The following is a 19,069-nucleotide window of genomic DNA, read 5'->3' as shown; positions in this document are numbered from 1 at the left end:
GTGATGCCAGCTCCCTGGAGGAGCAGGGATGGGGTGCCCAACAGGGGCAATATCTCCATTTTTATAGACTGGCCCCTTTCAAGGAGAACCTATTCCAAGCTTGTCTTGGAGGCCAGGAAGGTAGGCATTGGGTTGGCATTTCAGGAACCCTGTGAACAGAGAACAATGAAGCTAGAGACTGGCAAGTAAGAAGGAAGTTTAATTTTTTTTCAGGATTCAGTGGAGTCCATTAATGCATACCAGGGGCAAAGATCAGCCCAGGGTAAGGCAAGTCTGGGAGGAAGCCCACCCTGCCCTACAACAGCCCTGGAGCTCAGAATAGGTGGTGAGCCTGCCATGGTTTGCTACTGGGCAGCACACTAGACCAACTTGGGAATGCGGAAGAGTGAGTCTGTGTTCCCTCAGCCATCCCCAAGTTTACACACAGGCATAGCAGCCCTACTGTGAGTCGGCAATCATTCCTGACTTGCAGTAGGGACAATTTGCATTTACGGAAAGCAAACTGGAGGGGGTAGCCTAAGTCCACACTGCCCATGTTATTACCGTTTGCAATGTGAAAAACCATGGTGAGGTAGGTTGGGCAGGTTTTATCCTCCCCACAAAGGTGAGCCTTTGCTCCACAGCCAGCACCTGGCAGAGTGGGAGAGATGGCAGAACCAAAGCTTCTCATTACCCTCCAGCAGGCAAGAGTAGGTCAGTGGGATCATGGACTGAAACAAGACATTGTGTGAGCTGGTCCGTCACTCAGAAGCAGGGTCCTGAAGGAAGCTGGAGTGGCATGAGTTAGGTGGGGGGAATAGGTGGTGTGGCCCCTCAGCCAGACAATTAGAATCAGCCTCCACCTTAACTGCCCACCCCCAGTGAGTTCTGCCTCAGCTTCTTGACTAACCCCTTGTAGGGGCAAAACTTCTGGAAGGGACAGCCCCACCCTGAGCCAGCTTCACTTGAGGGTATAGTAGTTTGTGGGCACAAAGGGCATCTTGCTGACTACAGCCATCTGCTGCTTCCGCCGCACCTCTACCAGCAGCATTGTCCCTGGACGACTGTACTCGCAGGGCACATAACCCATCGCCACATTCTTCTTCAGAGAGGGCGAGGGGCAGCCACTAGTCACAGTACCTGTCAGGTAAGCATAAGCCATGCATCAGCACCACCCTGCCAGTGCCCCCACCCTCCTGGGGAAGAGACAAGGGTTTCCCAGATTCCCTGGTCCACCTACCAATCTTGGTACCCTCCATGTTCAGGATGGGACTGTGTGCCCGCATGGGGGCCCCCTCACACATCAACCCCACACGCCTCCGCTGCACCTTGCCCTTCAGCTGGGGAACAATGACTTTGGCTCCAGGGAAGTCCATAGCAGCTCGGCGGCGCTTCCCTGGAGAATGACACATAAGACATAAGCCACAGCCCATAGAAGCCCTGGCCACAGGAGGTCCTTATGAGCTCCTCAAGTAACACACTATCTAGCATCAAGGCCCCTTTGCTTGGGCTACTCCAGGCTCTATTCCTCCCCTCACTGCTGTCAGCCAACCAACCACCTCCTATCCCCTGGAGGCCATGCTGCCCACCTGCTGAGCATCTTCAGTTTCTTTTTTTTTTTTTTTTTTTGAGATGGAGTCACTCTGTCGCCCAGGCCTAGAGTGCAGTGGCACCATCTCGGCTCACTGCAGACTCTGCCTCCCAGGTTCAAGTGATTTACCTGCCTCAGTCTCCCAAGTAGCTGGGATAACAGGCGCCCGCCACCACGCCTAGCTAATTTTTATATTTTTAGTAGAGACAGGGTCTCACCATGTTGGCCAGGCTATTCTCGAATTCCTGACCTCGTGATCTACCCGCCTTGGCCTCCCAAAGTGCTGGGATTACAGGTGTGAGCCACCGCATCCGGCCAACATCTTCAGTTTTTACCTGCCTCAGTCTCCCAAGTAGCTGGGATAACAGGCGCCCGCCACAATGCCCAGCTAATTTTTTTTTTGTATTTTTAGTAGAGATGGGGTTTCACCATGTTAGCCAGGATGGTCTTGATCTCCTGACCTCATGATCTGCCTGCCTCGGCCTCCCAAAGTGCTGGGATTACAGGTGTGAGCCACCGCATCCGGCCAACATCTTCAGTTTCTAATGGGCAAAGCCACAGTGGCACCTTCAGGGAAGGGAGGCTCAGGAAGGCTCCAGGCTACATAACCTTTGGAGGAGTCATGGGCTGGCTAGTCTTATTAAGCGTCACCCCAACCTCCAGGACCCTATCCTTGAGTGCTGGCCCAGCTCACCCAGTGTCCAACTGAGGCTGCCCTCCACAGGTGTAGTGTGTTCATCAATGTCATTCCCGTACAGGCAGAGGCCTGCCTCCAGGCGCAGGCTGTCCCTGGCTGCCAGCCCTGCCAGCTTCACCTCTGGGTTTTTCAGAAGAGCTGTTGCCAGGTGAACTGCCCCCGCTACCGGCACCGAGATCTGTATGAAACACCAGAGGGCAGATGGGAAGCTCCCTGTACCACATACCCCCAACCCCTCACATGCATCTTGTGCCCTGTACTGCCCCCTACACCACTTCTTGACACACCTCCACACCATCCTCTCCTGTGTAGCCACAGCGGGTCACACGGCAGCCAGACACGCCAAACACCTCCATCACAGCACTGGTCATGAAGGGCAGTTTCCTCAGGTCATCTGCCACGCCGGCCTGTAGTACCTGGGCTGCAGTGGGGCCTGGGCCCAGGGAGCCAGTGACCAAGTATCCAGGTCCCAGCATCCCTCAAACCTGGACTAAAGCCTTATTCAGGGACTAGAACAAGCCCTGAGCACGTCTTACTCTGCAAGTGGGAGAAGATGCCCTTGTCTCTAGCCCATGGAGCCTTGTGGTAGGTAGGAGGAGGGCAAGATACCAAACTTAAAATTATGGCACACAAATATCACACCTTCCACACCTTCTTCTTGGTATGGCCTCTGTGCTAAGCAGTCAATAAAGCCAGGAAGGCAAAGGTTGGCTCCAACCCCAGCCCAGCCCTCTCACCTTGCAGAGCTAGCAGGGCATTATCCAACACCTCCAGGCCCACATCTCTGCCCTGGTTCTGAAGCTCCCTGACCTTGTCCTAAAAGACAGAAACACAAGAGCATCTGGGGCCACTTACTGAGCAGCTACCATGGGCTGGACGCTGCAGAGCTGGACAGTAGTAAGACAGTGGAGAGGAGGAGGAGGAGGGAGGAAAAAAAGGTAGTAGGCTGGTTCCCATCTTACAAGGTCACATAGCTACTAAGTGATAGAGATGACCCAAGCCCAGGTCTGCCACCTCACACCAGAGGGGCCAAGACCCCCTCCCCATGCCTGGTAATCCCCCACCACCAAACCCTGGCATGCTCCAGAGAGGGCCTGCTCTTGAGTCTCATAGCTGTTCATTCACTGAAAGAGCCATTTTCCAGGTCCTTTGTCTGTGCCAACCCTGTCTTGGATAACAAGGATGCTGCTCTATGAACAAGGAAGACAAGGTGCCTAGAACACAGAGGGGGTATACCTGCATGAGGGCCAAATCTTTCTCCCAGCAGCCAGCGTTGGACACCACATACAGGTGGCCCTCAGAAGTACTGGTTACAATCAAGTCATCTAAGATGCCTCCAGCCTCGTTGGTAAACAGCGACAGTGTCCCCTAGGACCAAAGTGGAGCGTTTTGGCTTCCAGGTCCAGGAGGGCAAGGCCAAGGGTGAGCCAGACATAACCCTGGACCCACTTAGCTGCCAAAAGGTTATGAACCCTAATGTGAAGGACTCAGGGTGTACAAGGTACAAGTCTGGGCCCAAGTCCAAGGTCTTTGATCCTCATGCACCAAGTAAGTTTTCATCCTCTCCCTACCTTGGGGTGCTTCCCTGATCTGGTGAGACCTCTGCACCCCTCCCCACTCTGTACTGAGAGTCCCATCTGATGCTTAATCTATGACACCTAGGACCTGCTGCTTCACCTACCCAAACCTGGGACGACTCAGCCCATGTGCCAACCCACAGGACAAAAGCTTCAAAGGTCATCTTGATGATCCCAGGCTCTCCTAAGTACTCCACAGCAATGCCCCCAAAAAACTTCCTTAGCCTCCCCACTGGATGGACAAAAAGCCTGAGGTTGAGGGGGTCACATGAATCACCTGGGGATTTTGTTAAAATGAAGGTTCTGATTCAGCAGGTCTGGAGCAGCGCCTGAGAGTATATTCCTAACAAGCTCCAAAGATGCTGGTTTAGAGACCACACTTTGTTGTTGTTATTTTTCTTTTTAAACTGAGTCTCGCTCTGTTGCCCAGGCCAGAGCGCAGTGGTGCAACCTCAGCTTGCTGCAACCTCAGCCTCCCAAGTAGCTGGGACTACAAGCGTGCGCCACCACGCCCGGCTAATTTTTGTATTTTTAGTAGAAACGAGGTTTTGCCACGTTGGCCAGGCTGGTCTCGAACTCCTGACCTCAGGTGATCCACCCGCCTTGGCCTCCCCAAGTGCCGGGATTACAGGTGTTTGAGTCACGTCGCCTGGCCAGGGACTACATGTTGAATAGAGAGGGGTTAAGCAGAAGGGATGGCCAGAGAGCAGCATATTAACCTTGGTTTCTGGCCTCCTAGCCTGATGTAGTAAGGCTGGGATATTCCCCTCCCTACAAATGTCTGTGTCTCTGGAAATGACTCAGGGATTCTGTCCAAGACTGCAAGCCCTGAGAAGCTGTGTTTGACTCATCTCTGTGCCCCTAAGCTTGAGGTAGGGACTCAGCCCATTTGCTGGCTCATGACTAAGAAAACTCATAGAGCAGAAATAAAAGGGCCCACCTGGTTTGGTCTTAGCTCTGCAATGTCTCCAACCACTAGACTCTCCATCAGCTTCACCCGGTCACTACCAAGTATCTTGGTCTGGGGAAGAGATTGAAAGCCTCAGGCCATTGCAACAGCTACAATCCAAAAGGCCACTAAGCAAGGATGCATCCTCCCTGCCATCCACGGTGCAGTCCAGCCCACCCAAAGTGACTAACCAGTCTTTTGGTTCTACACGTGGCAAAGGACCACCTTCTGATTTCCTGACCTCCCCCAGTCACTCTGTGTGGGGGCACTGCCAGGGAACTGGACAGGACCTAGCACCTTCCTGAAATAACCCCTTTTCAAACCAACACGCAGCCCAATACATGAGAGTGGGTGTCAGCCCTGGAAAACCCGGGACATTAAGGCACACCACTTAGTGGGGGCAAGCTAGAAGGATGAGATGATGAGACCCTCTGAGCTCATTTCCTTGGGGCCATTGACCTATCCATGACACCCCCATGACCTCTAGCTCTTCTGGGAAGGCTGTCCTTGGAATCCAGTTCACAGCAAACAAAGCCAAGGAGTGGACCACTGTAAACAGGGAGGAAGGCCTGATCAGGCGGCCAGCGTGCTCCCCTGGCTCACCTGCAGCATATGAGACACGTCAAAGAGCGAGCAGTGCTGGCGTGTGTGCAGGTGCGAGTCAGTGTGACTGTCCCGGTACTGCACTGGCAGACTCCAACCCGCAAACGCCACCATTTTCCCGCCGTGGGCCAGGTGGAAGTCATACAGCGGTGTCCGGCGGAGCACCTCCTGCGGGCGGCTGGGCTTAGTGCCACCAGGGCCCTAGCCCCCAGCCGCTTCCCTCCCCCACCCTCCAAGACCAGCACCCTCTATCCCACCTGTGCGCAACTAAATGGACGACACAAGGCCGGGGAGAATGCCTGCAGGCGAGAGCCCAGATGGGCCACCACACTTACAGCCCTCTGCATCGTCGCCTGCAACGAGTGCAGACGGCGCACAGAGGCCACCACACTGCCAGGCACGCCGGGAGATGTAGTCCAGGCCTCTGCTTGGACAGGTCTCTCTCCGGAGCAAAGGATCTGAAGGGGGCGTGGGCAGCCCCGAGGGCAGGCTGGGATTTAGAGCAGAGAATGCAGGAACTCGCAACCACAGGGAAGCAGCCTCCGGCTCTTTCGGCTGGCTCTTCAGGGCAGCTCGGGCAATCCAGAGCTGATTGGGCTGCCCAGAACAAAGCTAGGGGCTAGACCACCCCCTGCAGAACCGCCCTGTCTCCAAAGGGTCAAAGTTCTGGAAAGGGCTGAAAGGTCTGAATCATACCTTTAGGACCTCAAGAGAGTAAGGTCAAGTGGGGGTGGGGAAGGTGGGCCAGCCTGGCAGGTAGGCAGCACCACAGTAGTCTGTCCTCATGTGGACTCCTAGTTCCACAGCTCTCCCACCAGGCAGACACAGGCAGCCAGCAGGCATGCATTCCACAAGTATTTATTGATCTTACTGCATACCAGGCCCTCGGATGGGGACACAGCCACGAATGAAGCATGGTCCCTGCTACCACAAGGTCCTCTTCACTCACACACACACTGAGGACTACTGCTCCATCACGCTTTCCGAAGCAGCTGAGTGAGGCTATGTAAGTGACCTTGCAGATGAAGTCGCCACCTGCAAGAACTCACAGGTGAGAGCAGAGGGTGGCCACCAAAAGGTCACTGAACTCCCCCGAGAAAACTGTTGAGCCACACACATGTCCAACTTTCCAGGTCCAAGACATACTGCAGTACTGCTTCGTAATAGCCACCAGGTACAAAGCCAGGAAGAACCAGAGGGAAACAGGTTTTTCTCACATGAGGGAAGAGCAGCCTGCAACACTTAATGGTTGGCCTGAGTTAATGCAGGACCTAGGCCTCTTAAAAGGCAACAATGAGAACCCTTACTTGGACCCACTCCCCACCACGGTTGATCTCTCATCATGCTGAGCATATCTCTTGGAAAGGGGCAGGCCGGGCGCAGTGGCTCATGCCTGTAATCCCAGCACTTTGGGAGGCCAAGGCAGGCGGATCACCTGACGTCGGGAGTTCGAGACCAGCCTGACCAACATGGAGAAACCCCGTCTCTACTACAAATACAAAATTAGCCAGGCATGGTGGCGCATGACTGTAATCCCAGCTACTCAGGAGACTGAGGCAGCAGATTTGCTTGAACCCGGGAGGCGGAGGTTGCAGTGAGCCAAGATTGCACCATTGCACTCCAGCCTGGGCAACAAGAGCAAAACTCAATCTCAAAAAAAACAAAAAAGGAGAGGGGCAACTGGGAGAAAGGATAGAGATGTGCTTTGGGCCATGTCAGATGGCAGAAGGGTCCCAGTTCTTTTTTTTTTTTTTTTTCTAAGATGGAGTTTCGCTCTTCTTGCCCAGGCTGGAGTGCAATGGCACGATCTCAGGTCCGCAACCTCCACCTCCCAGGTTCAAGAGATTCTCCTGCCTCAGCCTCCCAAGTAGCTGGGATTACAGGTGCCTACCACCACACCCAGCTAATTTTTTGTATTTTTAGTAGAGACAGGGTTTCTCCAGGTTGGTCAGGCTGGTTTTGAACTCCTGACCTCAGGTGATCCGCCTGCCTCGGCCTCCCAAAGTGCTGGGATTACAGGCGTGAGCCACCACACCCTGCCTAGAAGGGTCCCAGTTCTTATTCTCAGGCCCTGGTTTTGCTAGAGACACGTGCCTAGGCCCTATGGGCACACCCACTTGAACATATATTCAGGAGCCAGCTCAGAAACTGAGAGACTCAGGCTGCCCAAATCTTCAGGTTTCCTTCCTAGGCAGGCAGCAGAAGAGTTTAGACAGGAAATTTCTTTCTGTGGCATAACACAAATGGAAAGAAAACCACTAGGGGACACACAGGAAGAAATAAGGTTTCTGTTTCTTCCTCAAGTGTCCCAAGTGCCATGGCAGCAATGGCCTTCCAGGTCCATACATGGAGCAGGTTTTAGTAGGTCAGCCCAGCCCAACTGCACTGACGTGAGGGAGCAGGCAGAAGACAGGAATGTGCATGTTGGCAAAAGGGGCAGAGGGCACTCAGGGATTCTCAGTAAGTACAACTGACTGGAGTGTTTTTGGGTAGAAGGAAGAATTGAGTTGCAGCCAGGCGAAGACAGAGCACCCCCCTGCCAGGAGCTCATGCTGAAGTAACACGGTAAGCCCCTGAGAATCCTGAATCTGTGAACGTGGCCCAGACAGAACAGGCATGCAGGCAACACTTGGAATGCACAGGAAACACACTTCAGCCTCTGGTGGCCCAAACCAAGTCTGGGTGGGCACAGAAAGGCCAACATCTTGGCTAGGAGCAACCATTCAAGTGTAGGAGAGCAAGTTCAGGTCATAACAGCCATCCACCTGAAATACAAAAGACCATCAGGTCTGATCTGCTCAGGGCAAAGCAAGCCAAGCAGAGGGAAGCGATTACTTACATCAAAGCGGCCGATCCTTGTGGAGGTGTGACTGGCCCGGATCATCTCTGTCAGTGCCCACATCTGCTGCACCTCGGAGGATACCCTGCTGGGGTCTGGGAGACCCTGCTCCAGAAGGAGGGGTCAGTGGCCATGGGTCTCTCCCCAGCAGTGCCCTTCGGGCTCCAGAGAGGCCAACCTGGGCTAGGGGCCCTCCAGCTGAGACCAACAACATTCTCAGATGGCTTATGAAACATGAGGCTAGGGCCTGATGTAGCCCCACAACAGAGATGCCTCAAATCCCACAGAATACCCAGGAGGAAGATAACACCCAAGGGCCCTGGGCCTAGCCCCAGAATTTTACAGGAAGGGGTCCACCTGGCCTGTGCTGGACACTAGAGCCATTCACACATGGTTCTTACCTAGGGTGAGGGCTTACCTCACGGAGGAGTGCAGGTTGCTCACAGGGCACTGGGTGGGAGAGCCACTTGGGAAAGGTCACGGAGGGGCTCTGCAAAGCAAAGATGTACTGCCCTGAGTGAGACAAAGTGGACAGCTCTGGGACCAAATTCCAAGGTCCTAGGAGCAGAGAGAAGGGCCGCTGGGCCTCAGACACTGGGAAAACCCTGTTTAGGGAGCCCACAGAGACCTAAAGGGGCAGTCAGACTACCTAAGTTCTCCTGCTGTGCAGACAGAGTCCTCAGAAACACAAGCTCAAAAGTGTCTCCCAGCACCTAAAGGCTCCAGCTCTGAAAGTAGCAGGTGGCCTCAAAGGTCAGGGGATATGGGGACATGGCCTCACCTCTCATTGTGAGCTTCCAGCATTCACACCCAGCTAACCTCCATGAAGGCTCCATTCACAATCTTCACCCATTACCCACCCCACCACCTAGCTTTCCCAGTCATAGAAGCTTTCTGGGGAAAGGGCCAGCCAGCAGCTGAGCTAGTCACTTACCTTTGGTCCCTGCTGATAGATCTGCAGCTCCTCCACTGTGAAAGACAGCCACAGTGGTGATGGCTGCCGCAGAATCAGGCGTAGCTCCGATATTCTAGCCATGTCACACAGCATCTGACACACACACACAAGGACCCGGCGAGGACCCAGCTCACTGCCCAGAAGCCTCCCAACCAGCAATGAGCCAGAATGCTGCCCACCCCGCAGGCCTTTGGGAAGGAAGGAACAGTAGTCCCTCCAAGGCACTTCCCTGGAAGCCACAGTCCAGGCCAGACTGGCCCCCTCTTCCCTCTTGGTATATTGATCCAATCCCCCCACCTCTGGTAAGTCCTCATCTGGGCTGCCCTGGCCATCCTGAGGCCCAGCTGACCTGATGCTTGAACAGCGATACATACTCCTGGGCTCCCTCCTCACTGTGTGGGTCGGGCATTAGACAGTAGTCCCGCAGGCAGGTCACCCACTTGGCAGGTGTGTGTGCTGAGGTGTGCTGACGGACACGGATGCTCAAAAAAGCTGTGTAGTAATTCTTAAACGTGATTTCCTGCAACTAGAACACATACAACCCATTACAACAAGTCAAACCCAGGCCCAGGGCCTGAAAAGCTCAAAGGTCAAAGGTGCCATCTCTTCCTTCCCATCTTTTTTTTTTTTTTTTTGAGAGGAAATCTTGCTCTGTTGGCCAGGCTGGAGTGCAGTAGCGTGATCTCAGCTCACTGCAACCTCTACCTCCCAGGTTCAAGCGATTCTCCTGCCTCAGCCTCCCTAGTAGCCAGGACTACAGGTACGTGCCACCACGCCCAGCTAATTGTTTTGTATTTTTAGTAGAGACAGAATTTCACCATGTTGGCCAGGATGCTCTCAAATTCCTGACCTTAGGTGATCCACCTGCCTCTTCTCCTTTGAATGTACTCTTCTACTAAACTAACAATTTCAACAAGTATCACTAAGGCCCAAAGACAATTCTGCCTTCCTAAAGGTGCTCACAGTCTAAATGAGTAGGTCATGGAAACAAACCATGAGTGCACATCTTGCCACACGTCCAAGATGCTGCTAGAGAGCAGAACTCTAACCCTGGAAGAGGCTGAAAATGTACATATGAGGCCTGAAGGAGGAAGAGTTCTCCAAGTGGACTAAGAAATGTAGAAAACGTGGCCAGGCATGGTGGCTTACGCCTGTAATCCCAGCACTTTCAGAGGCCGAGGCGGGCGGATCACGAGGTCAGGAGATCGAGACCATCCTGGCTAACACAGTGAAACCCCGTCTCTACTAAAAATACAAAAAATTAGCCGGGCATGGTGGTGGGCACCTGTAGTCCCAGCTACTTGGGAGGCTGAGGCAGGAGAATGGCGTGAACCCAGGAGGCAGAGCTTGCAGTGAGCTGAGATCACGCCACTCCACTCCAGCCTGGGCGCGACAGAGCAAGACACCGTCTCAAAAAAAAAAAAAAGAAAAGAAATGTAGAAAACGTAGGCTGGGTGCGGTGGCTTACATCTGTAATCCCAGCACTTTGGGAGGCTGGGGTGGGTGGATCATTTGAGTTCAGGAGTTCGAGACCAGCCTGACCAACATAGTGAAACCCAATCTCTACTAAAAATACAAAAAAATTAGCTGAGCGTGGTGGCGCATGCCTGTAGTCCCAGCTACTCCGGACGCTGAGGCAGGAGAATTGCTTGAACCCAGGAGGTGGAGGTTGCAGTGAGCCAAGATCAAGCCACTGTACTCCAGCCTGGGTGACAAAACGAGACTCCCTCTTAGAAAAAAAAAAAAAGAAATGTAGATAATGTAAAAGTAGCATATACAAATAATTACCAAAGGGTGAGAGAACCTGGTGTGCCACTGGAACAGCCAGTGATTCAGCTTGACTACTGCAGTGGATCTTGTCATTGGATACTCATCAGAATTACCCAAGAAAATGTGTTACCAAATAAATTGTCCAGGCTTCACCTTAGTCTACTAAGTCAGGATTTCCAAGGTTGGGCTCTTTAAGTTTCCCAGCTAATGGTAAGGAACAGCTAGGGGGAGAACCACATACCACAGCACAAAGCTCCTGAGACAGAGAGACAGGGCTGGGCGCAGTGGCTCACGCCTGTAATCCCAACACTTTGGGAAGCCCAGGCGGGTGGATCACCTGACGTCATGAGTTCGAGACCAGCCTGTCCCACATGATGAAACCCTGTTTCTACTAAAAATACAAAAATTTAGCCGGGCGTGGTGGTGGGTGCCTGTAATCCCAGCTACTTGGGAGGCTGAGGCAGGATAATTGCTTGAACCCAGGAGGCGGAGGTTGCAGTGAACCGAGATCGCGCCACTGCACTCCAGCCTGGGCAACAAGAGCGAACCTCCGTCTCAAAAAAAAAAAAAAAAAAAGACAGAAACAGGTGGGGCACAGGCACAGAGGGATCTCAATCCCAGGCCATTGGAGGTGGGTTTTGCCCTCTTTGTTGAGTCATGCAGTCTCCAGTCACTCTATCAACTGATGTGGAAGTGCAACTGGAGACTGGCAACTCGAGTCATTGGGGAGATGGTGATGAGGTAAGTGACCTCTGTCAGGGACTATAAGAATGGGGAGGAGTGGCCGGGCGTGGTGGCTCACGCCTGTAATCCCAGCACTTTGGGAGGTCGAGGTGGGCGGATCACCTGAGGTCGGGAGTTCAAGACCAGCCTGACCAATATGGAGAAAGCCTGTCTCTACTAAAAATACAAAATTAGCCGGGCATGGTGGTGCATGCCTGTAATCCCAGCTACTTGAGAGGCTGAGGCAGGAGAAGCGCTTGAACCCGGGAGGCAGAAGTTGTGGTGAGCCGAGATCATGCCATCGCACTGCAGCCCGGGCAACAAGAGTGAACTCACTCTTGTCTCAAAAAAAAAAAAAAAAAAAAAGAATGGGGAGGAGGCATTGCTTAGCGATCCCCAACTGTGGCCAGGGACAAAATGACCCCTAACTTCTATTTTGGTTCACTATTTGGTATTTCCAGCAAAACCTAGCCCACTCTCGCCACCTGCATGCCAGCGCTATCCTGGATGTGGGCAAGAGACATAGCAGAGAACAAGACAGGAAGTTCAATTCTAGGAAAAATGTGTTAACTGAAGGACTAAATAAATGAATGGTTAACTAATTTGCAAGGGCAAGGAAGACGGCAGAGGCTTTCCAGTAAAAGATTAAATGCCTGGGAAACGACCGAGATTCCAGGTCGGCCCCGCCCGGGAGCCTCGGTCGCGCCCACCAGGCTTGCTCACCTCGAAGGGAGCGACGCTGGGGAAGGTGACATCGATGACCAGCACGCCAGGCCGGCCTTGGGAGGTCCGCACGTCGCCCACCTGGAGGGCTACGGTGCCTTTCACATGGCAAGGCACCAAAACGCGGGACATGGTGACAGCAGCCGCAACTAAGTGCAACCGCCGCTCTAGGCCCCCGACCACTAGCCCTTCCCGGCATCCTCAGCCGAGCCTCAAGAACTACAAATCCCGGGAGGCCCCGCGTACGGCCAGCCCAGCCAATCACCGAAGCTCAGGGTCGGCCGGGAGTCGGAAGTGCCTGCGGAAGTTTTTTTCTTTTTCGTTTCTAACACGGAATCTCGCTCTGTCGCTCCAGCTAGAGTGCAGTGGTGTTATCTCGACTCACTGCAACCTCCGTCTCCGGGATTCAAGCGATTCTTCTGCCTCAGCCTCTCTAGTAGCTGGGATTACAGGTGCCAGCCACCATGCCCGGCTAATTTTTTTTTTTTTTTTTAATTTTTAGTAGAGACGAGGTTTCACCATATTGCCCAGGCTGGTCTGGAGCCCCTGATCTCAAGTGATCCGCCCGCCTCGGCCTCCGAAAGTGCTGGAATTACAGGCGTGGGTCACCGCGCCCCTCCCACGGAAGTTCTTTTTCAGCCAATCACTGCGCGAGGCTTAGAGCCTACCCGCGAGCCGCGCCCAGCAACTGCCCAGCCTTTCTGTATGCAAGCCATTGAGCTCCCTTTGGGTTTCTTTCACTGCTTAGGGCGGTAGTCTGTTAAAGGCATATAAATACATAAACGCAAATCAGCAGTGATTAGCCTAGATTAACCTCAAAAATACGTATTAGCCGTTGGAAAAAAAAAAAGAAAGGATTTGAACACGCGCTTTGCAAAGTAGATAAATAGCCAATAAACCCATGAAAAGATACTTAATATTTATAGAGGAAATACAAATTAGAACTTCCACACAGTCATTAGACAGGCTAAAATTAAAGACTGACAAAGATGTGGAGTGCTTGGAACCCTCATCCATTGCTGATTTCCAACCACTTTGGGGTTTTCTGTTTGTTTTAGAGACGGTCTCATTCAGTTACCCAGGCTAGAGTGCAGTGCCGCGATCACGGTTCACTGCAGCCTCGACTTCGCGGGCTCCAGTGATCCCACCTCAGCCACCAGAGTAGCTGGGACTACACGCACACGCCACTGCGTCCTGCTAGATTTGTCTATTTTATTTCTTATTTTTATTTTATTTTATTTTTTTGAGACGGAGTCTCGCTCAGTCGCGCCCAGGTTGGAGTGCAGTGGCGCAATCTCGGCTCACTGCAACCTCTGCCTCCTAGGTTCAAGCGATTCTCCTGCCTCAGCCTCCCTAGTAGCTGGGATTACAGGCGCCCGCCACCACGCCCAGCAAATTTTTTTTCTTTTCTTTTTTTTTTTTTTTTTTTTTGAGACGGAGTCTCTCTCTGTCACCCAGGCTGGAGTGCAGTGGCGCAACTTGGCTCACTGCAACCTCCGCCTCCCGGGTTCAAGCAATTCTCCTGCCTCAGCCTCCCGAGTAGCTGAGATTACAGGCATGCGCCACTAACGCCTGGCTAATTCTTTCGTATTTTTAGTAGAGACGGAGTTTCACCATATTGGTCAGGCTGGTCTCGAACTCCTGACCTCGCGATCTATCCGCCTTGGCCTCCCAAAGTGCCGGGATTACAGACGTAAGCCACCGTGCCCGGCTAATTTTTTGTATTTTTAGTAGAGACGGGGTTTCATCATGTTGGTCATGTTGGTCTTGAACGCAGGTAATCCGCCTGCCTTGGCCTCCCAAAGTGGTGGGATTACAAGCATGAGGCACTGCACCCGGCCTTTTTATTTTTTTAATCTTTAAGACAGAGTTTCGCTCTTTTTGCCCAGGCTGGAGTGCAGTGCGATCTCAGCTCACTGCAACCTCCGCCTCCCGAGTCCCCGGGTTCAAGGGATTCTCCTGCCTCATCCTCCTAAGTACCTGGGGCTACAGGCACACGCTGCCACACCCTGCTAATTTTTTGTATTTTAAGTCGAGTTGGGGTTTCATCCTGTTGCCCAGGCTGGTCTCGAACTGCTGAGCTCAGGCAATCTGCCCACCTCGGCCTTCCAAAGTGCTAGGATTACAGGCCTGAGCCACTGCGCCTGGCCTAGTTTTGTTTATTTTTCCCTATGTTGCCCAAGCTGGTCTCAAACTCTTGGGTCCCAATAATCCTCCTGCCTCCCACACCCGGCCTCCAACCACTTTGAAAAACAGGGTCTTTCTTAATTTATATCTACAATATGATCTAGCCATTGCATTTATAAGTATTTACCCAAGATAAATGGAAGCATAACAAAACCAAAGTCCTTTATTCATGATAACCAAAATTTGAAAATAATCCAAATGTCCAACAGATGAACAGATAAACCAATTGTGCTATATCAATACAATGGAATACTACTCATCAATATAAAGAAATGCATAGGCCAGGCAGGGTGGCTCAGGCCTGTAATCCCATCACCCTGGGAGATGAAGGCGAGAGGATCACTTGAGTTTAGGAGTTTGAGACCAGCCTGGGTAACAAAGTGAGACTTTGTCTCTAAAAAAACAAACAAACTGAATACTTATGATTTGTTCATTTTATTGTATCTAAATTATACCTCAATAAACATGATCTTAAGAGTGAGAAGGGGCCGAGCGCGGTGGCTCACGCCTGTAATCCCAGCACTTTGGGAGGCTGAGGCAGGTGGATATCTTGAGCTCAGGAGTTCAAGACCAGCCTGGGCAACATGGTGAAAGTATATCTCTACAAAAAATACAAAAATTAACCGGGCGTGGGGGTGTGTGCCTGTGTAGTCCCAGCTATTTGGGAGGCTGAGGTGGGAAGATCACTTGAGTGTGGGAGGTCAAGGCTGCAGTGAGCCTTGAAATTGCATCACTGTACTCCAGCCTGGGTGACAGAGTGAGACCCTGTCTCAAAAACAAAACAGAAGCAAAAGCCAAACACACAATTTAACCATCATATTTATCATCACCATTCTTCCAAATACTTGTGGAAAAAATGTCCCAGAGATTTTCAGTTAAGCCTGTTTTATTTATTTTATTTATTTATTTATTTTTTTTTTGAGACGGAGTCTCGCTCTGTCACCCAGGCTGGAGTGCGGTGGCATGACCTCAGCTCACTGCAACCTCCGCTTCCCAGGTTCAAGAGATTCTCCTGCCTCAACCTCCTGAGTAGCTGGGATTACAGGCGTGTGCCACCACGCCCGGCTAATTTTTGTATTTTTAGTAGAGACAGGGTTTCTCCATGTTGCTCAGGCTGGTCTCAAACTCCTAACCTTGTGATCCGCTTGCCTCGGCCTCCCAAAGTGCTGGGATTACAGACGTGAGCCACCACGCCCAGCCAAGCCTGTTTTATAGATGGCAAAGCTCAGACAGAAGAGGTCCAATGATTTCCCCAACCCAGAAAAACAGCGTGGAGTAAAGCTGGAACCCTGGCCTCCCTTTGGCTCCCATCTCACAGATCAGAACCCCCCAGGCAATGGTCAGCTTCAGTTAACCTGTGTCTACTCTATATTGAGGGGCCTCAGAGACACAGATCCTGCACAGCCTATGGGGCTCTCATGATATGAGGTCAAACAAGCCCAGGCACATGATTCCAGGCCATCCCAAGGAATGGCCTAGAGGAGCTGTGCCTTCCCACTCCAGGCCTGGTGACCTTAAGTAACAGAAAACATTCCCTGCCTCCTCCTTGGGTGTTGTCAGGGGAAGACAATTTCTAATCTTGGGCTGGTCTGATCATTGCCATCTCCATTTTGACCCAGGCTAATGATTCACTGTGTAACTCCTTCCATGTTCCTGAGATTTTCCCCTATAGGAAGCCTGCCCTTGCTGAAGCAGAGGCCTTCCCAAATCCCATGGATTACAGTATGGACCCCTTGGGCATCAGGAGGATACAGACAAGTTCTGGCTTTAGGTCCCATCTCTGTGAGCACAGCCACCAGCAGACACAGAACTGTATGGCCCCTCATTACAGATGAGTTTCACCTCTCAGCTTGCTGGTAAACAGCCACTTTCACTCCAGCCCCTTCAATACATTGCCCAATTGTGGCAGGCAGGTTTTTCAATGTGAAATCCTCATTGATTCTCTCTGTTTTACAGCCATGTCCAATAGCTCTCAATAAGGCAGGGCACAGAGGCTCACACCTATAATCACAACACGTAGGAAGCGCAAGGTGAAAGGATTGCTTGAGCACAGGAGTTCAAGACCAGCCTGGGCAACATAGTGTGACACACATCTCTATAAAACAAAACAGAGGACAGGCGCGGTGGTTCACACCTATAATCCCAGCAATTTGGGAGGCTGAGGAGGGCAGATCACCAGGTCAAGAGATCCAGACGATGCTGGCCAACATGGTAAAACCCCATCTCTACTAAAATACAAAACGTAGCTGGGCATGGTGGCGCGCGTCTGTAGTCCCAGTTACTAGGGAGGCTGAGGCAGGAGAATGGCTTGAACCCAGGAGGTGGAGGTTTCAGTGAGCCTAAATCACACCACTGCACTCCAGTCTAGGCCACAGGGCAAAACTCCATCTGTCTCAAAAAAAAAAAAAAAAAAAAGATAAGGATCTTACTTTGTTGCCAACTGGTCTGGAACTCCTGGGTTTAAGCAGTCCTCCTACCTCTGCCTCCCTAATTGCTGTGGTTCCATCCCAGAGCCACCGTGCCCAAATTGCTTGGTGTTAGGAACTTCCACTTAAAACCAAGATGGAGGCCGGGACGGTGGCTCACGCCTGTAATCCCAACACTTTGGGAGGCTGACGCGGGCGGATCACAAGATCAGGAGTTCAAGATCAGCCTGGCCAACATAGTGAAACCCTGTCACTACTGAAAATTCAAAAATTAGCCGGGTATGGTGGCGCACACTTGTAGTCCCAGCTACTTGAGAGGCTGAGGCAGGAGAATCACTTGAACCCGGGAGGCGGAGGTGGCAATGAGCAACAATCATGCCTCTGCACTCCAGCCTGGCAACAGAGCAAGACTTCATCTCAAAAATGCGGCCAGGCGTGGTGGCTCAAACCTCTAATCCCAGAACTTTGGGAGGCAAAGGCGAGTGGATCATGAGGTCAGGAGATTGAGACCATCCTGGCTAACACTGTGAAACCCCGCCTCTACTAAAAATACAAAAAATTAGCCGGACGTGGTGGCACGCACCTGTATTCCCAGCTACTTGGGAGGCTGAAGCAGGAGAATTGCTTGAACCCGGGAGGCAGAGGTTGCAGTGAGCCGAGATCACGCCACTGCACTCCAGCCTGTGTGACAGAGCGAGACTCCGTCTCAAAAAAAAAAAAAAAGAACCAGATAGGCAAGCACAGTGGCTCATGCCTATAATCCCCGCACTTTAGGAGTTTGAGGCTGGAGGATCTCTTGAGCCTGAGTCACAGCTGTATCACACCACCACAATCCAACCTAGGTGACAGAGTGAGAATCTGTCTCAAAAAAAAAAAGAAGGAAAGAAAGAAAAAAGGCTGAGCACAGTGGTTTATGCCTGCAATCCCAGCACTTTGGGAGGCTGAGGCAAGATGATTGTGTGAGCCCAGGAGTTTGAGGTCAGCCATGCTGAAACTCCGTCTCTACAAAAAATACAAAAATTAGCCGAGCATGGTGGCCCATGCCGGTAGTCCCAGCTACTCAGGAGGCTGACGTTGGAGAATCACCGAGGCTAGGAGTTCGAGGCTGCAGTGAGCCAAGATCACAAAAAATAAGAATATAAAGCCGGGCGCAGTGGCTCATGCCTGTAATCCCAGCACTTTGGGAGGAAGAGGCGGGCGGATCACAAGGTCAGGAGATCGAGACCATCCTGCCTAACATGGAGAAACCCCGTCTCTACTAAAAATACAAAATTAGCCGGGGTGGTGACGCATGCCTGTAATCCCAGCTACTCGGAGGCTGAGGCAAGAGAATTGCTTGAACCCGGGAGACGGAGGTTGCGGTGAGCCAAGATCTCACCATTGCACTCCAGCCTGGGCAACAAGAGCGAAACTCCGTCTAAAAAAAAAAAACAAAAACAAAAACAAAAATTAGGCCAGGCGAGGTGGCTCACATCTGTAATCCCAGCACTTTGGGAGGCCAAGGCAGGCGGATTACTTGAGGTCAAGAGTTCGAGACCAGCCTGGCCTACATGGCTAAACCCCATCTCTACTAAAAATACAAAAAAAGGCCAGGTGCGGTAGCTCACACCTGTAATCCCAGCACTCTGGGAGGCCGAGGTGGGCGGATCACCTGAGGTCGGGAGTTTGAGACCAGCCTGACCAACATGGAGAAACCCCATCTCTACTAAAAATACAAAAAAATTAGCCAGGCATGGTGGCCCATGCTTGTAATCCCAGCTACTCGGGAGGCTGAGGCAGGAGAATCGCTTGAACCCAGGAGGCGGAGGTTGCGGTGAGCCAAGATCGAGCCATTGCACTCCAGCCTGGGCAACAAAAGCGAAACTCTGTCTCAAAAAAAAAAAAAAAAAGTTAGTCCAGTGTGGTGGCATGCGCCTGTAATCCTAGGTACTTGGGAGGCTGAGGCAGGAGAAATCGCTTGAACCCGGAAGCCAGAGGTTGCAGTAAGCCAAGATCACGCCATTGCATTCCAGCCTGGGTGACAAGAGTGAAACTCCGTCTTGAAAATAAA

The 19,069-nt window shown here is 52.0% G+C and overlaps 2 protein-coding genes across 3 annotated transcripts; both read right to left on the bottom strand.

Moving 5' to 3' along the window:
- Positions 1–179: 179 nt before the first annotated feature.
- AMT (aminomethyltransferase) lies at positions 180–6,088 on the bottom strand. The gene is made up of 9 exons (XM_002813749.6): positions 5,654–6,088; positions 5,397–5,564; positions 4,785–4,865; positions 3,504–3,635; positions 3,005–3,083; positions 2,555–2,700; positions 2,265–2,445; positions 1,220–1,375; positions 180–1,119 (listed from the first exon to the last, which is right to left on the bottom strand). The coding sequence occupies exons 1-9, from the start codon at positions 5,741–5,743 to the stop codon at positions 941–943; spliced, it is 1,212 nt and encodes a 403-aa protein (XP_002813795.1). The 5' UTR covers positions 5,744–6,088; the 3' UTR covers positions 180–940.
- A 150-nt stretch (positions 6,089–6,238) lies between these two features.
- NICN1 (nicolin 1, tubulin polyglutamylase complex subunit) lies at positions 6,239–12,995 on the bottom strand. 2 transcript variants are annotated; one of them, XM_063722498.1, is made up of 7 exons: positions 12,407–12,995; positions 9,540–9,716; positions 9,170–9,283; positions 8,654–8,725; positions 8,236–8,340; positions 7,432–8,161; positions 6,239–6,789 (listed from the first exon to the last, which is right to left on the bottom strand). In XM_063722498.1, exons 1-6 carry the CDS (start codon positions 12,536–12,538, stop codon positions 8,120–8,122), a joined length of 642 nt encoding a protein of 213 aa, XP_063578568.1. In that variant the 5' UTR covers positions 12,539–12,995; the 3' UTR covers positions 6,239–6,789; positions 7,432–8,119. The 2 variants fall into 2 exon arrangements, with proteins under 2 accessions (XP_063578568.1, XP_009237284.1); XM_009239009.4 differs by having other exon boundaries at positions 6,239–6,803; positions 12,407–12,986.
- Positions 12,996–19,069: the final 6,074 nt, after the last annotated feature.

Source organism: Pongo abelii, chromosome 2 (assembly GCF_028885655.2).
Source record: "Pongo abelii isolate AG06213 chromosome 2, NHGRI_mPonAbe1-v2.0_pri, whole genome shotgun sequence".
Lineage (NCBI taxonomy): Eukaryota > Metazoa > Chordata > Mammalia > Primates > Hominidae > Pongo > Pongo abelii.
Note: the sequence above shows the minus strand (reverse complement) of the source record. Positions and strands in the feature narration are given on the sequence as shown.

Coding starts and splice junctions, on each gene's coding strand:
- AMT (XM_002813749.6), bottom strand. CDS start 5,743: ATGCAGAGGGCTGTAAGTGTGGTGGCCCATCTGGGCTCTCGCCTGCAG. Junction 3,636..4,784: donor CAGAGCTAAGACCAAACCAG/GTGGGCCCTTTT, acceptor CTTTGGTCCTAG/GGGACACTGTCGCTGTTTAC. Junction 1,120..1,219: donor CATGGAGGGTACCAAGATTG/GTAGGTGGACCA, acceptor CTTACCTGACAG/GTACTGTGACTAGTGGCTGC.
- NICN1 (XM_063722498.1), bottom strand. CDS start 12,538: ATGTCCCGCGTTTTGGTGCCTTGCCATGTGAAAGGCACCGTAGCCCTC. Junction 9,717..12,406: donor CCAGCGTCGCTCCCTTCGAG/GTGAGCAAGCCT, acceptor TATGTGTTCTAG/TTGCAGGAAATCACGTTTAA. Junction 8,162..8,235: donor CAAGGATCGGCCGCTTTGAT/GTAAGTAATCGC, acceptor TTTGTATTTCAG/GTGGATGGCTGTTATGACCT.